This window comes from Chanodichthys erythropterus, chromosome 4 (assembly GCF_024489055.1).
Source record: "Chanodichthys erythropterus isolate Z2021 chromosome 4, ASM2448905v1, whole genome shotgun sequence".
Classification (NCBI taxonomy): Eukaryota; Metazoa; Chordata; class Actinopteri; order Cypriniformes; family Xenocyprididae; genus Chanodichthys; species Chanodichthys erythropterus.
Window position 1 is genome coordinate 5,995,352 of NC_090224.1, and position 17,585 is coordinate 6,012,936.

At 36.2% G+C, this 17,585-nt stretch overlaps 1 protein-coding gene across 1 annotated transcript in view; it reads left to right on the forward strand.

Annotated features, from left to right (window-relative positions):
- The window catches only part of syne1a (spectrin repeat containing, nuclear envelope 1a), a 166,535-nt gene that overhangs the window by 24,991 nt on the left and 123,959 nt on the right, over positions 1–17,585 (forward strand). The window contains exons 2-9 of the mRNA XM_067383839.1: positions 325–386; positions 10,071–10,166; positions 10,726–10,809; positions 12,709–12,729; positions 14,780–14,872; positions 14,972–15,150; positions 15,308–15,504; positions 16,866–16,975. Of these exons, the coding sequence (XP_067239940.1) occupies positions 325–386; positions 10,071–10,166; positions 10,726–10,809; positions 12,709–12,729; positions 14,780–14,872; positions 14,972–15,150; positions 15,308–15,504; positions 16,866–16,975 (842 nt within the window). The remainder of the gene's footprint in view (positions 1–324; positions 387–10,070; positions 10,167–10,725; positions 10,810–12,708; positions 12,730–14,779; positions 14,873–14,971; positions 15,151–15,307; positions 15,505–16,865; positions 16,976–17,585) is intronic.

Below are 17,585 nucleotides of genomic sequence, written 5' to 3' on the forward strand. Positions count from 1 at the left end.
GCCATCAGATTTCATCAAAAATATCTTAATTTGTGTTCCGAAGATGAACGAAAGCCTTACGGGTGTGTAACAAGATGAGGGTGAGTAATTAATGACAGAATTTTCATTTTTGGGTGAACTAACCCTTTAATATTAAAGAACCAATAACCAAATGAGTGTAAAGGTGTAAATATTGGTCAAAGATATTTGTCAAACTGATAATCAGTCAGTCTAAATAAACCTTATAATTCTGTAAGAATAACCAAGCGATTCTTGATAGATCTTACAGTAATGTCTCATGTTTAAGATTTATGATCTGATTTCTTTCTATTTTCTTTCCTTTAGATGAGCAGGAAGCTGTGCAGAAGCGAACTTTCACAAAATGGATCAACTCTCATCTGGCAAAGGTGAGCTGAGTCATGTGAGGTTTCTGAACCAACATACATCCATTCATGTGTGAAAGAAAAAGCACCTGAAGGTTGTTAACCACCTCTCTCCACATTGCAGTATTAATCTGTCACAAGACTAGTGGCACCAGTCCAGGTCCAACATGAACATACACTTTAATCTCCTCTTTAGATTACTGTGCCTCATTTTACCAGGGTGCAGTCAGTCTGCTGACAGGAATTACTTATAGACAGCTATGTAACATTACAACAACAAATAGATGCTGTCACACATGTATCTCATGTAATATTGCACTTAAATAGGGCTGCTTTTTGTAGGATTTGAAATGTAAAGGGTATACAGTATAACCCACATTGGGTTTTTTTCAGAAGAAAGGGTTAAAAAATGTTTGTGGTAATCAATATTTTGCCACATGTGGTTTTGATTGAGCTTGTATTTAACCCGGAATATTCATTTAAATCATTTGAATTTCCATTATCACAACAGGGACATTATTAAAAGCTTACAGAGAAACAGGTGCTTGTATAAATTTGCAAGAATAACAGGACACAAGCATTTGGCTATGATATTGCATGTAATAATAGCTTGATGGCTTATTGATTTGTGTGTAAATAGTGACTGGTCAAGCCGCTTTTAATTAGCTGCCACTCCAGATAATTCCAGTATGATCACCAAGACCTGACTTGACTAATCTTCTGTGACGAGGAGCAGGAAATTCATTTGAAATATCAATCTGTGGGGAATGCGTATTTTGTATCAGGTTGCACACCAGCACCTCTCCAGCGTAAAATGTTAACCACAGAAGAGTTGACATTCGTACACTCTCTAGCCGTTATTTATTTATCTCTTTGCTCATTACCATCTGTCATGGACATATTGGACCTGTCAGTTAGAGTTGGTGGTGAGATTCATAGCATCAGTGTGCTTGAAGACGACAGGAATTGGTTTATGCTCTGATTATTTCACTGACAGAAATCCTTAGGTTTAGTGTTTCCATACCTATTTAAACAGCTTCTGCAAGGCAGGATGCTTTCTGACGTATGAACATTTTAAAGAATATTTACAAGCACATTCCGTATAGGCCTGGCTTATATTAAATTAATCTAATTTATCTCATTTTTTTATACTGCAGTGTTATTTTAGTATTATTTGTTTACTATTATAGTATTTATTATTATTTTGAATTAGCTTTTATTTTTCTATTTTCAGTTTCATTTTAATTTTAGAAGTTTTATTTCTATAAGTTATTTTTAAGCATGCATTTTGTGGAAGAACATTGTTTTGGCTGTGCTTTGGCTCTGCTTGACTGTGCGGATGAATATGGCCTGCACAACAGATAATGCATAACAATGAACTCTGTTAGAGAGCTACAGTACATAAGAAAATTTATCTGTTCAATAAAATACTTACTCACCTGTTGAGTAATAAAAACATCTCCACATTACTTTTACAACATTTCAAATCCCTCAGTTCCCACCATCTTTGAAAAGCCAAGCCAATGTTGATTCTTGTTTTATTACAAGCTCTGTCACATTCTTTTTTTTGCCAGCAGACTCTCCTCTGTTCGGCGTTTATGTCAACTTTTACACATGTCAAAGTAGCTGGAGCAACTTTTCTCTATTTATGGATATTTATATTAAATTACACAAATATACTTTATGTATTTAATCTCACTTTATTAACCAATTTCTTTGCTGCTGACCTTCAATGATCTAATTCAAACATACTAATAAGCAAAAATTACTTTATATAAGATTTAGAAATGAGAGTGTTGAACTTCATTCTCCTGTATCCTATTCTTCTTTAATCCAGAATGGCAGCACAGCTGAAAGATTTATTTGAGCTGTGCCCTCTACTGTACAGGTGTATATATGCATTTCCTTGAGCCTGAGGCTTATTCATTTCACTTTTGGTGTAAAAGGGCCCTAACATTTGCCACAATGCATTACTTTTCATAAAAAGTAACTAAGTAATGTGATTAGTTACTTTTTTAGGGAGTAACGCAATACTGTAATGCATTACTTTTAAAAGTAACTTTCCCCAACATTACTTATAATAGGCTTACTATAGTGAATCAGCACAAAAAAATTTTTTGGAAGAAAATATTGATGATGTATTTGACTTTTTGTTAATTGTGTTAATTCTGAACAAAAAAATTACATAGTGCACCTTTTCATCTAATGTTTTCATCTAATGTTTATATTTTATTTTAGCTTTATCTCAATTACTGAAAACAGTTTTTAATAGTTTTATATGTAGTTAACAATAATAACATTGCTGTATCATTGAGTGATAGTTGAATGGTATATTGGCAAATTATTAATATTTCAAAGGAAAACTTAAGATGGATTAGATCTTACTCAGAAATCAAGGTTTTGCTTTCAGTGACCTGCATTGAAGAGAGATAGAGAAGAGAATCCACCCTGTCATATAACATGTAAATTTGCTGTCCCCTCAAAATAACTCAACACACAGCCATTAATGTCTAAACCACTGGCCATAAAAGTGAGTACACCCCTAAGTGAAAATGTCCAAATTGGGCCCAAATTGTCAATATTTTGTGTGGCCACCATTATTTTCCAGCACTGCCTTAACCCTCTTGGGCATGGAGTTCACCAGAGCTTCACAGGTTCTACTGGAGTCCTCTTCCACTCCTCCATGACGACATCACAGAGCTGATGGATGTTAGAGACCTTGTGCTCCACCACCTTCTGTCTGAGGATGCCCCACAGATGCTCAAATAGGGTTAAGTTCTGGAGACATGCTTTGCCAGTCCATCATCTTTACCCTCAGCTTCTTTAGCAAGTTTAGAGTTTGGGGTTGTTATCATGTTGGAATACTGCCCTGCGGCCCAGTCTCCGAAGGGAGGGGATCATGCTCTGTTTCAGTATGTCACAGTATATGTTGGCATTCATGGTTCCTTCAATGAACTATGCCGGCAGCACTCATGCAGCCCCAGACCATGACACTACCCACCACCATGCTTGACTGTAGGCAAGACACACTTGTCTTTGTACTCCTCACCTGGTTGCCGCCACACACGCTTGTCACCTTCTGAACCAAATAAGTTTATCTTGGTCTCATCAGACCACAGGACATGGTTCCAGTAATCCATGTCCTTAGTCTTCCTTTGTCTGCTTGTCTTCAGCAAACCGTTTACAGGCTTTCTTGTGCATCATCTTTAGAAGAGGCTTCCTTCTGGGACGACAGCCATGCAGACCAGTTTGATTCAGTGTGTGGCGTATGGTCTGAGCACTGACAGGCTTACCGCCCACCCCTTCAACCTCTGCAGCAATGCTTTCAGCACTCATATGTCTATTTCCTAAACACAACATCTGGATATGACGCTGAGAACGTGCACTCAACTTCTTTGGTCGACCAAGGCGAGGCCTGTTCTGAGTGTAACCTGTCCTGTTAAACCGCTGTATGGTCTTGGCCACCATGCTAGAGCTCAGTTTCAGGGTCTTGGCAATCTTCTTATAGCATACGCCATCTTTATGTAGAGCAACAATTCATTTTTTCACATCCTCAGAGAGTTCTTTGCCATGAGGTGCCATGTTGAACTTCTAGTGACCAGTATGAGAGTGTGAGAGCGATAACACCAAATTTAACACACCTGCTCTCCACTCACACCTGAGACCTTGTAACACTAACGAGTCACATGACACGGGCAGAGAAAATGGCTAATTGGGACCAATTTGGACATTTTCACTGAGGGGTGTACTTACTTACGTTTTGTGGTCAGTGGTTTAGACATTAATGACAGCAAATTTACACTGTTATACAAGCTGTACACTCACTGCTTTACATTGTAGCAAAGTGTCACTTCTTCAGTGTTGTCACATGAAAAGATATAATAAAATTTTACAAAAATGTGAGGGGTGTACTCACTTCTGTGAAATACTGTATATTAACTTGGACCTGCAGTCCTATTTTATGACAAAGATGTGACATGATACTATTGCTTCAATAGACTTGAGACACGTTTTTCATGAAATATGTGTGCAGGAAGGACAGAAATGGAGATTGTCTCATTAAAATTGCAAATAGAGAATTATTTGAACTGATTCTGCAAATGTCAGAATCAATTACATTCATTCATCACATAAATCCAAATAATTTGTTCAATAGCTGAACACCACCACACCATCCCAGGCACCCGCTGTTCCCACTTCTTTGCTGGTGCCCTTTAACCTCATCCCACTGCTGAATGACGTTGCCTTGGTGACGGCACTCTCAAGTATTTGAGGGAGAAGTTTGAGAATACATGTGGCAAATAGGAAGAAATGCAACTCTTATAATTGTTGACAGGATGAACATAGACTGATAAACTGAAGGGAAACTGTTCGCTGTTTCAAGCATGTTTAGATTTGGGTTTCAGGTATTTCTCATCAAATTGTCTGCCTCTATCCCACCACCAAATCGCTAATGCAAATCATCTGCAGTGATTTTCCATCTCTATAATTCCTAGCCCAAAGGCACTGGTTTAATTCTTAACATGTGTAAGATAACACAGAATGAAAATTACACACCGTCTCTGTCTCTCCTCTCATTCCTTTATAGAAGTATCAAAAGAGTATAAGAGGTTGCACCCACAGGTCCATGATAGATAATGAAATGTAATTAAGTGTGAACAGAGTAAATTAGGTCTGTTAGTTCCAAGTTTCAGTAGTGAGTGACTGAAATGTTGCAGTGAAGCCTCAAAGATTTCCGTATGTTGACTTGAATGCCCACTGGCTGCTTTTCATATTACTGTCATTTGCAGAGTTTGCAGTATTCAGTGAAGCATTAACCTTTGAACAGGTTCCTGCCCTAAAGTTATATAAATTTAGGAATATATCCTTATTATTATCAAATGGATCAGTAAGTAATGGAGTGTGTGTATAACATTTTTAAAGGAATAATTCAGCCATAAATAAAACATTCATATTTCTCACCTTCATGTAATGTTTCATGGAACACAAGTGGAGGATGAATTGTTTTTATAAAAAGAGCGGTTTTATAAAAGAATCATAGATCTTTTGAATGAATCAGTTGATCCAGTTCAAAACACCGGTCTGAATGATTCATTTAACTCAGGAACTCACTGGAGGGGAAGATTGACAGGGATTCATTTCTGTTTGTTCTCATGTTAAGGTATGATATGACTTTGGAAGACTTGGAATATAGAACTTATGCACCAGAGAAACATGCGCACAGCCATCTTTATAATGTCTTTGTTCTTCCATTTTTGCGGTAGCTCTGTATATTGTAAAGTTAACGAGAGTTATCATGACATGAGCATTGTAATGTTTAAAGCAGATGTCTTAACAAATGTCAGAAAACCAGGAAGATTTTAAAACGAACATTTCATTCATAAATTCGTAAGATCGCTGTGGAAATACAATACAAAGTCAAAAGACAGCAAGCGCAGTGCTGAAAAGGGGCGGGGCTACATAAGGTCTATAACTCAGTAATTATGGACCACTTTTTAGGAAACTTTTTTGAGTTTTTGTGTCCTTTTGGAAGCTTGAAAGCTCCAGTCTTTCAATTGTCTTCTTTGTAATTGTATAAACAATGGTATCCTGTTTTCTATGCACATCTTGTGAAATTGCAAAGGCCTAAATAAGATCCTGGTTCAACCCAATAATCAATTCTGACAGAATTGATCAGCATTGCATTAAAAGATTTACCGGAATCCTCATACTCCAAAAGATTCATTAAAAGATACCATCACAGGACGCACAGCGCCTCAGGTCTCTTTACTCATACATGTACTTGCAAATTTGAAGGACATCAGAGAGGCAGGACTGAAGCACTAATCTGCCTAAGAGCCTCAACTTGATTAGCCACTAGAGAGAGAGAGAGAGAGAGGAGTGTGATTGAAAGGAAGGGAACGTGTAAGGAAGAGGCCACCCTCCACCATTTCAATTTTGTCAAATCCTCTCAGACAGGGTTAGGGCTTAATTATGGCATGCCCAATATTGAGGATGAGCTCATTTCTCATGTGTTTGACAGATAGCATGGGTGAGCAGCACACAGCAGCCACCCGGACACCCTGCTGGCTGCACCTGCTTTGTCACGGGAAATATATCAACGCCCCATCAGGTTTCTCTCTGAATTATGAAATTCAGTAATCAGTGCCCACAGATTTACAAACTGTACCCTCAATTTAACAATTACAGCTCACAGATTTGTAAGCAGTACCTTCAATTTTGTAATTTGTACCCACAGATTGAAAAAAAAGGTTCTTTAGATTATTAAAATGTTCTTCAAACTAAGAAAAAATGGTTCTTTTTAGAGCTGATCATTGAAAGGTTCTTTAGTCAAGCAAAAATGGTTCTTCTATGGCACTTTCACTGTGGAAAGCACTATACAAATTATTCTGAATTTAAGTGCAGTGGAAATATTTCAAAGCATTTAAAGTCAAATTTTTTAATTTTGGTAACAACAATTTTAATTTTTAATTTAATTTAATTTAATTTAATTTAATTTTATTTTATTTTATTTTATTTTATTTTATTTTATTTTATTTTATTTTATTTTATTTTATTTTATTTTATTTTATTTTATTTTATTTTATTTTATTTTATTTTATTTATTTTATTTTATTTTATTTTATTTTTTTATTTTATTTTATTTCTAATAAAAGTCAATGCCAAACCCCAAACCCCATCTGTAAAATAAAATAAATGTTACTTTTTTTAATGTTATTGGGTGCTTTAAAAATGATTTGGTGTACAAATTTCAGTCGATCTTGACCTACTCTCATCCTTAATTGAACTTGTCTCTCTCATCTCTGGCTGATATTGAAAACAGTTCGAGTGGCCCTCAGGCGTTTGTATGTTCACATGAACTTTGATTGGGTAACTCAGAACATGCAGCTAGCGTAGCTAAACGCTGTCACTCCGCTGAATACATCAGCAGCGCCTGGTGTGACAATCTATTTCCATCAGTAATAACCAGACACAGCTAATTAGTTTGTTAAGCCCTGCTGCTTGTGCATTTGTGTTTTTTTTCTCTTATTTTTCATTAGTTTGCATAATTACTCAAAGTGCCTCTTTTTAATGTAATATCCTATAAGGTGATTTTATCCAATTAGCTTTTGAATTATTTAGAGCTAATTGGAATATCTTAGCAATTCCTTCCCCTGCTCTATCAAAAATGCTTCAAGAATTAATCTTTTAAAAAACATCATTCATTTCTCCTTTCTGCCTCTAATTAAGGTCATTCCACTGTCATTTCTCTTGACTTTGTTCACTTTCACTCTTTTCTTTAAATTTCATCCCCCCCCCCCCCCTCTCTCTCTCGCACACACACGCACACACACACTTACTTTCACTGTTTCATATTAATCTCCTCATGAATGATTTTGGCACCCGGCTGCTTTCCACTCCAAATCCCAGTCATGTGACTGCTGTCTTAAGAGAAATCCTGGATGTGTCGTCCGGGTAAATAGGAGCTGTGTGGTTGGATTAGTGGAGGGCTTCATCAGGTCAGACAGTCTGTGTCGTCTCCAGAATCAGCACTTTACCCAGGCTTTTTAGATGCTTCTTAAGCTCTTGACTGCCACAGACCGACAGCACGAATCTCCACCGGGTTTAAATCTATAAAGCTTTTGATTCAAACTCACATGTCACAACTATGATCAGGATGTCACAACAAATACTATCTATATGTCTGTCTGTCTGTTGTTCTATTGATCATATTATCATTCTATATATTCTATCGATCGTTCTATCTATCGATCGCTCTATCGATCGTTCTATCATTCTGTTGAATGTTCTATCTATCTATCTATCTATCTATCTATCTATCTATCTTTCTATTGTTCTATCGAGCATTCTATCGTTCTATTTATCATTCTATCGATTGTTCTATTGATTGTTCTGTCTATCAGTCTATCTATTGTTCTATCTACACTCAAAAAAATAACTTGTTGGTCTAACTTAATTCAATTATGACACCTATTTCCACACAGTTGAACTGATTTATTTGAACTTAAGCTAGGTTAATTGTACTGATGAGTAAAATTCATCCTAATTGAATGAGATCGCACCAGTTTCATTTGACGTATTCTGTGAATGTTTCCTGAACATAATTCACTCTTGTTGATCCAACTAGTGCTATTGTAATTCAGACTGGTGCCCTTGTGCAGAGGTTTCAGCAAAACATTTGTAACATGCAAATAATGATCAGGTAAAGAACTTCTCATCACTGGCTTTAGCACAGTTAAAGCTTGTTGAGAACAACATAGATTTATTTCATGTAGCCACCCAGAGCCTTACCACAAGGTCTACACTTCAGCATAATGGTAACCTCATAAAAATCAACATAACATAAAACTCTTTTAAATGTCAAATATAACATCAAACTTTAAAAGGTATTTCCCTTTCCTAAAAACACATTAAACAGCACTTAATTTCAACATTTACTGTCCCTATCTATCCCTACGCAAAGCGTGCTGGGAACTAGAAATCCACTGGCCACTTTCAATCAATGCAACATAAATGATTTGTGTAGTCCCAACACAAATGGTTTAGGTTAACCTAACATTTTGCAAATTTAATTTTATTTAACATAATACAATTGAGTGCAAATGCCAATTAAGGAAAAAACTAAAGATTTGTGTTGGTTCAGCTTATTTTATTGAAATAAACTGAGCAAGCAGCTAGAATAAATTTTTTGAGTGTATCGCTCTATCATTCTATCAATTGTTCTTTCGAACATTCTATCGTTCTGTTGCTCTATCGATTGCTTTATCGATCGTTGTATTGTTCTATTGATTGTTCTATCTATTGTTCTGTCTATCTATCATTCTATCTAGCTATCATTCTATCTATCTATCTATCTATCCTTCTATCATTCTATCGACCATTCTATCTACTGTTCTATCTATATATCGTTCTATAGAACTATCTGTCATTCTGTCGTACTATCTATCTATTGTTCTATCTATTGTTCTATCTATCATTCTATCTACCCATCTATCAATAGTTGTATCATTCTATCTATCGTTATATGTTCTATTGATCATTCTATTGTTCTATCTATTGTTCTATCTATCGCTCTATCATTCTATCAATTGTTCTATCGATTGTTCTATCTGTCATTCTATCTATTGTTCTATCGAGCATTCTATCGTTCTATCGGTTGCTCTATCGATTGCTTTATCGATCGTTCTATTGTTCTATTGTTCTATTGATTGTTCTATCTATTGTTCTATTGATCGTTCTATCTATTGTTCTATCTATCATTCTATCTACCCATCTATCGATAGTTGTATCATTCTATCTATCGTTATATGTTCTATTGATCATTCTATTGTTCTAATTGTTCTATCTCTTATTCTATCTATCTATTGTTCTATCTATCTATAGTTCTATCCATTGTTCTATCGACCATTCTATCATTCTATCAACTGTTGTATCCATCATTCTATCAGTATTTCTGTCATTCTATCTATCTATCGTTCTATCTATCAATCGTTCTATCAATTGTTCTGTCATTCTAATGATCGTTCTGTCATTCTATCTATCTATCGTTCTATCTATCAATCATTCTATCAATTGTTCTGTCATTCTAATGATCGTTCTATCATTCTATCTATCTGTCGTATATTGTTCTATTTGTCTGTCATACATACTAAATGTTTTAAAGTAAAAAGTAAAATCATCAATAGATTGTTTTTCCTCCCCATGCAGTGTAATCCTCCTTTGATGGTCTCAGATCTCTTTGAAGATGTTAAAGATGGAGTGAGGTTGTTGGCTCTTCTTGAAGTCCTGTCTGGTCACAAACTGGTAAGCTAAATGTACTTTTGCTTGTTTTGGTATTTGATTGTCCTTTGTTAGCTGTAAAAATGACTCAAACATAATTGTCCCATTTATTTAAATATCTGTATAGTCAACATTGTTTTAACATTGTGACATTGTTTTAAATGATAGAAAACATAATAATACAAGTCATATTACCAAAAACACATTATATTCCCTGTACATTATTAGCGCAAAGACACATTTGAATACCCACATTCTTAGTAAGCTATCCCATAAGGCTAGCGAAGCCTCAGGTCTTTGCAGTGCTGTAACAACTGATATATCAAGTGACACATAGCGCTTTGATTTTTTTTTTCTTTTCTCTCTTGCCATCTATTTGGTTTAATCTTGTTTTCCTTCTTATTCTCTTTTGTCTTTCTCTCTGTACTATAACTATCCTGCTCATCTGCTTTCTTGCTGTCTCTTTCTGCTTTTCTGTTTGTTTTCATCTCATTCTCCCGGTTCCTTGCTGGGTATTTACATTTTCCTCTTGTCTATCACCGTTTTCCTTTTGTCTGCTGTGCTATCTTCTCCCATCTGACAGCCATGTGAGCAGGGCCGCAAGCTGAGGAGGATCCACTGGGTTGCTAACGTGGGAAGAGCGCTCAAGTTTCTGGAGGGCAGGAGGGTAAGGCAGTCCATTCCCAGTGTGCTTTGCTCAGGTGTACAGCTCCAGGTCATAGCCACTCAGTCTGACCTACACAACCTCTTCCCCGCTCTGCTCTGCTCTGATACTGCTCTCTCACTTTACAGCACTGTCTCTCGAGAGACAAAGAGAAGGAAAACCTAGTTCTTCATTTCATGTTTAATTCTTACTCTAAACGACAAGATATTATATGTTTCATTCAAATCACCAACAAATGAAGGATTTATGGATTAGTTAGAACATGCTAGATGGCTCAGCATAGATTTATGAGGTGATTTTGACACCTCAGACTGAAATCATTCTCCTTATTGAGGTTTAGTCCTGAGTCACCATATTATAAATCTGTCTCTGGTGCCTCACATGTAGCAATGTGCTTTTCTCATGGAGTCTCTTTTTCTGTCTGTAGTTGCTAAAGCTGAACAAATGGACTAATTAAGGGTTAGATAATACAGTCAGCTATCCATTTTCACATAATAAGTCCTAAAAAGGTGATCTGTTGTGAAAAATACATTATAAGATTGAAATAATCGGCCTACTGTATTAAAAATGCATAGACACATATAAGTATATATAAACATTGATATACATTTAGGTCTATACAGAATATACACTACAGTTCAAATGTTTGGGGTTGGTATGATTTTTTTAAAAAGAAATTAATATTTGTATTCAGCGATGATGCATTAAATTGATTAAAAGTGACAGTAGAGACATTTATATTGTTAAATATGGATTTTTTTTTACACAAATGCATCGCTTAGCTTCAGAAAGCTTTTATTAACCCCCCGGAGCCGTGTGGGATACTGTATGTTTATGATGGATGGAGACACTTTCTTCAGCTCATACTCATTTGGTAACGCTTACTGCCATCATAAAGCTCGGATGTATCAGGATATTTATTAATATTTCTTAGATTGTGTTCATCAGAAAGTCATATACACCTAGGATGGCTTGAGGGTGAGTAAAGCTTGGGGTAATTTTCATTTGAAAGTGAACTAATCCTTTAGGAGAGCACTTTCAAAAACAAATCTTACCGACCCCAAATCTTTGAAAGGTAGTGTATCCAGTTTAGTGGTCATCATAGAAAAATATTTGACAGCTCAATGCTGTAATTGATCAATCAAATGTTCCAGAGAGCTGTGTTCATTATAAATTCATTTTGATGTAGCTCAGTGGAAATAGAATAAAAGAAAGAGGTTTACTGTCATAGTAAAACCATAGTGATTTGGAGAAATGGAGCCCAATTTTTTCCCCTGTATAAACAGGATATTTTTTCATATTATCTCTCTGGGGAGAAGGACGTAGATGTTTCATTTACTGTGTAGCTGTGCTTCAGACTTTCATTATGCGGCCTGTCAGTGAATGAAGCTGAGCTAAGCCTCCCACTCCTGAGGTGGTCTGTCTGTCTGTGTATCTGATCTCTCAAGGAGCTGAGGATTCATTTCGTAAGCTACAGTCTTTCACCATCTTATCAGTCTCTGTCATCCCTCTCTCATCTCTCTCTATTCCCTGTGGAGCACAGTGGGAGAAACCAGAGTAGAGAACTGTTTTGTATTATAGAACTGTACTTTTACATCCAATCTGGGACACAATATTTTAAGTAAATGGATGGGTTTTTTTGTGTTGTTGTTTTTTTAAGAAAGTGGATGTTATGATTGTGTGTGTGTGTGTGTTTTTGTGTGAATTTGTCATTCATTGAACTTGTGTATGTGGCTGGTTTGGCCTTGGTGTGTGTATAACAATGGGTTTGGGGTTATCTCAGAGCTGTGGGTTCTTATCACATGTCCTTCAGTTCATGGGCCCCACTTTTGTTAACAGCATGTAATGACCTCTATTCTTCTTTTCTCTATCTTTCTTCCTTTTGTTTTGTCACCGTTTCAGTCGGCCTACAGAGGATCTCCGGTTAGTGTGACCTTTCCTGTGACTGTCTATAATGTCTTTGATTGACACTATCGATTTTTGAATCAGGATCTCTACAAATCCTAACTATTATATTATATTATATTATATTATATTATATTATATTATATTATATTATATTATATTATATTATATTATATTATATTATATTATATTATATTATATTATATTATATTATATTATATTATATTATACAGGTGCTGGTCATATAATAAGAATATCATCAAAAAGGTGATTTATTTCAATAATTCCATTCAAAAAGTTAAACTTGTATATTATATTCATTCATTACACACAGACTGATATATTTCAAATGTTTATTTCTTTTAATTTTGATCATTATAACTGACAACTAAGGAAAATCCCAAATTCAGTATCTCAGAAAATTAGAATATTGTGAAAAGGTTCAATATTGAAGACACCTGGTGCCACACTCTAATCAGCTAATTAACTCAAAACACCTGCAAAGGCCTTTAAATGGTCTCTCAGTCTAGTTCTGTAGGCTACACAATCATGGGGAAGACTGCTGACTTGACAGTTGTCCAAAAGACGACCATTGACACCTTGCACAAGGAGGGCAAGACACAAAAGATCATTGCAAAAGAGGCTGTCTGTTCACAGAGCTTTTTGTCCAAGCACATTAATAGAGAGGCGAAGGGAAGGAAAAGATGTGGTAGAAAAAAAGTGTACAAGCAATAGGGATAACCACACCCTGGAGAGGATTGTGAAACAAAACCCATTCAAAAATGTGGGGGAGATTCACAAAGAGTGGACTGCAGCTGGAGTCAGTGCTTCAAGAACCACTACGTACAGACATATGAAAGACATGGGTTTCAGCTGTCGCATTCCTTGTGTCAAGCCACTCTTGAACAACAGACAGCGTCAGAAGCGTCTTGCCTGGGCTAAAGACAAAAAGGACTGGACTGCTGCTGAGTGGTCCAAAGTTATGTTCTCTGATGAAAGTAAATCAGGGTCCCAGAGTCTGGAGGAAGAGAGGAGAGGCACACAATCCACGTTGCTTGAGGTCCAGTGTAAAGTTTCTACAGTCATTGATGGTTTGGGGTGCCATTTCATCTGCTGGTGTTGGTCCACTGTGTTTTCTGAGGTCCAAGGTCAACGCAGCCGTATACCAGGAAGTTTTAGAGCACTTCATACTTCCTGCTGCTGGCCAACTTTATGGAGATGCAGATTCCATTTTCCAACAGGACTTGGCACCTGCACACAGTGCCAAAGCTACCAGTACCTGGTTTAAGGACCATGGTATCCCTGTTCTTAATTGGCCATCAAACTCGTCTGACCTTAACCCCATAGAAAATCTATGGGGTATTGTGAAGAGGAAGATGTGACATGCCAGACCCAACAATGCAGAAGAGCTGAAGGCCACTATCAGATCAACCTGGGCTCTCATAACACCTGAGCAGTGCCACAGACTGATCGACTCCATGCCACGCCGCATTGCTGCAGTAATTCAGGCAAAAGGAGCCCAACTTAGTATTGAGTGCTGTAATGCTCATACGTTTCATGTTCATACTTTTCAGTTGGCCTAGATTTCTAAAAATCCTTTCTCTGTATTGGTCTTAAATAATATTCTAATTTTCTGAGATACTGAATTTGGGATTTTCCTTAGTTGTCAGTTATAATCATCTAAATTAAAAGAAATAAACATTTGAAATATATTAGTCTGTGTGTAATGAATGAATATAATATACAAGTTTCACTTTTTGAATGGAATTATTGAAATAAATCAACGTTTTGATGATATTCTAATTATATGACCAGCACCTGTACTTCTGAAGCCATACAGTACTATATCTTTCTAGAAACTAGAGTCATTATTCACTAAAAATCTTGCTTGACAGCCGTGGTCACTATTCACTTTCAATGTATGGAAACATTAAACCAGAAGAATTAAAGTTTTATTATTTTGAAATGAGTGTGAGTAAGTGAACCCCCCCCCCCCCCCCTTTTTTTTTTGGGATGAACTATGTATTTAAATATAATGGCTTGAGGTTTTTATTTTTTTGCTTAACAGATTAAGCTAGTTAACATCAACACAACAGATGTGGTAGATGGCAGACCTTCTATTGTGCTGGGGCTGATATGGACCATCATCTTATATTTCCAGGTAAAAAAGGAGAGGAAACATTTCAAAGCCTATTAATAATTCAAAGTTTAACAAAATCATAGAATAACATTTTCAAAATTTCCTCTTCATCTTGTTCAGATAGAGGAGTTGACCAGTCATCTACCAGCCCTACAACCTCAATCTAGCAGCAACTCATCAGTAGAAAGCTCCAATAGCACTGAGACCAGCAGCCCGCCTGTCAAACGCAAGCCCCGCCTTTCATTTCAGGGTGGGGCCAAGAGAGCCCTGCTCAAATGGGTCCAGACCACTGCAACAAAGTAAGAACTGTATTGTTGATACAGGTATGTGCCTGTGCGAGGGCTTGAATGAATATATTGTTCTTTGCTCTTGTAATCCCGTTTCCCTAAGTAAAGCATATGACTGCATTCTTCCAGGGTTTTGACATAATGTACATACTTACGCATGTGTTTACAGGAGATTGGGTCTCGATGTGAAGGATTTTGGCCCCAGCTGGCGCACAGGGGTGGCTTTTCATGCTGTCATATTTGCTTTGCGACCCCATCTGGTTAACATGGAACATGTTTGGAGGAGACCTAACAGGGATAACCTAGAAGAGGCCTTCTCATTGGCTGAGAGAGAACTGGGCATCCCACGAATACTTGACCCTGAAGGTGAGATCAATCCTACAGAAAAATATAAATGCTTTTTATAGTGCCTGTTTTAAGTTTGCAGTTTTTGGTCACCTGAGAAGTATCCAATCCAGTTCATGACTAGGGATTTGATGCAGAGTCTGTTTTTGATTTAAATTATTGTATTTTCAAAAATAAGCTGGTATATGTACAGGATACAAATGTGATTTTGGACTGTGTTGCACAAGGCTCTAAGCGCCAAATGCTTAAATTCTAATTAGCAGCATGCCACTCACAGAGGATGTGATTGATGAATTTTTAATGGTGGGGTTAAGTCTTAGACCTCCCAGACGCCATCTGAGCTACCTCATGCTTCCTACCAGGAATCTGACAAATGAAGTTTGACATTTAAGCGATTAGTGGCCCATTAGCCATGGTAAAGCTGACTGAACAAATAGTAAACGGTGAGTCAAGGGACATTGTCAACCATGGATCTTTTGTAAAGGGAACCATCAATGAAGCCTCTGCCAGACAATGTCGACTTTATATCCCTGATTTTTCAGATATTGTACCTTGAAAAAGGTTAGAATTGAATCAGTTTCCACAAAAATCTTAGGCAGCACAAATGTTTTCAACATTGATAATAATAAGATATGTTATTGAGCACCGGATAAGCATATTAGAATGATTTCTGAAGGATCAGAACATTTTTGTCATCCCAGGAATAAATAAAATTTTAAAACATATTAAAATAGAAAAGTGTATGTAAAATGTAAATATATGTTATACAGTGGTTTATACAGACCAAAAAACCATAAATAGATATTCAAAAACTGGTTTTTAGAATTTTTTAATATTTGAAAGAATCGTTACAATATAAAATGCATAAGAAATGCTTAGGATTTTGCACTTGACAAATCATTGAACTAGCATTATATATATATATATATATATATATATATATATATATATATATATATATATATATATATATATATATATATATATATATATATATATATATATATATATATATATAAGTTGCAATTACCCAAAAGAACATATTGTGCATATGATCTTTGAAATTTTAATAGGTAATTTCATGGTGTGTTAAGCTGAATGATAATGCATGGATGCACAAAAACAGGAGATAGGAGGTAAAGCTAAAAGTAAGTGACTGAGACTGAAAAAAATCAATTAAATCAAATTTGCCACAGAACAATGAACCACAATGAGTGGGTAAAAATTCAAACAAAAGAAGATGGCAAACCTTCTTTTTGCAAAGAAAGGGAGTATTTGAATAGAGGTAGTTATTATGGGCCTCATCTGAACACAGGGATTCATTGCAGAAATATAAATTGCTGCAACTTTGGATTTAAATGTAAATCTTTAATATGTTTTAGATGTGGATGTGGATAAGCCAGATGAGAAGTCCATCATGACATATGTGGCACAGTTCCTGAAGCATCACCCAGACCGCCAAGAGATTGAGATTGGGCGGCCGCAAGAAGAGGTACTATAATATTTCTCATCCAACAATCAAACTTCAACCAGCTCTCCATTCACTGTATGTCTCATGGTCAGATGCCTTGGCTTTATACTATGTTTCTTAAATCTGTCTTTTTTTGTGAAGCCACATCTCTCTACTCGCCATTTTCTTAGACTATATCTCTTTCTTTATATTCCTCCCTTTGTTTTGTCCTCTAATGTCTTCTTGTTTACATTCATTCCTTTTTGTCTCAAGTTTTATCTTGCTCCTCGAGCCATTGAGGAAATGTTAGAGGTACGTTTGCTCGTATAAAAACACATTATGCCTGCTTTGGCTGCTCTGCCACTATTTCCACCTGCTGCTGTGCCATGTAGTTTGAAATCCTTTCAGTAGTATTTTGCCTTCCTTTTCATCATGAGCAGTGCGATACTGTGTGGATCAGGTTTAATAACCCAGGGCATTGTACAGCTTTAATATGTCCTATATAATTTTACTCCCTTCACTATTACATTTGCATTACAACTGAAACTTTGGGTGACATTAACATGACAATAATGACCTTTGGCTTTTTTTGGGTTTGCTTTGATAACGATATCCTGATGATTAACATTAGTAGCAGTCTTAAAAGAATAAT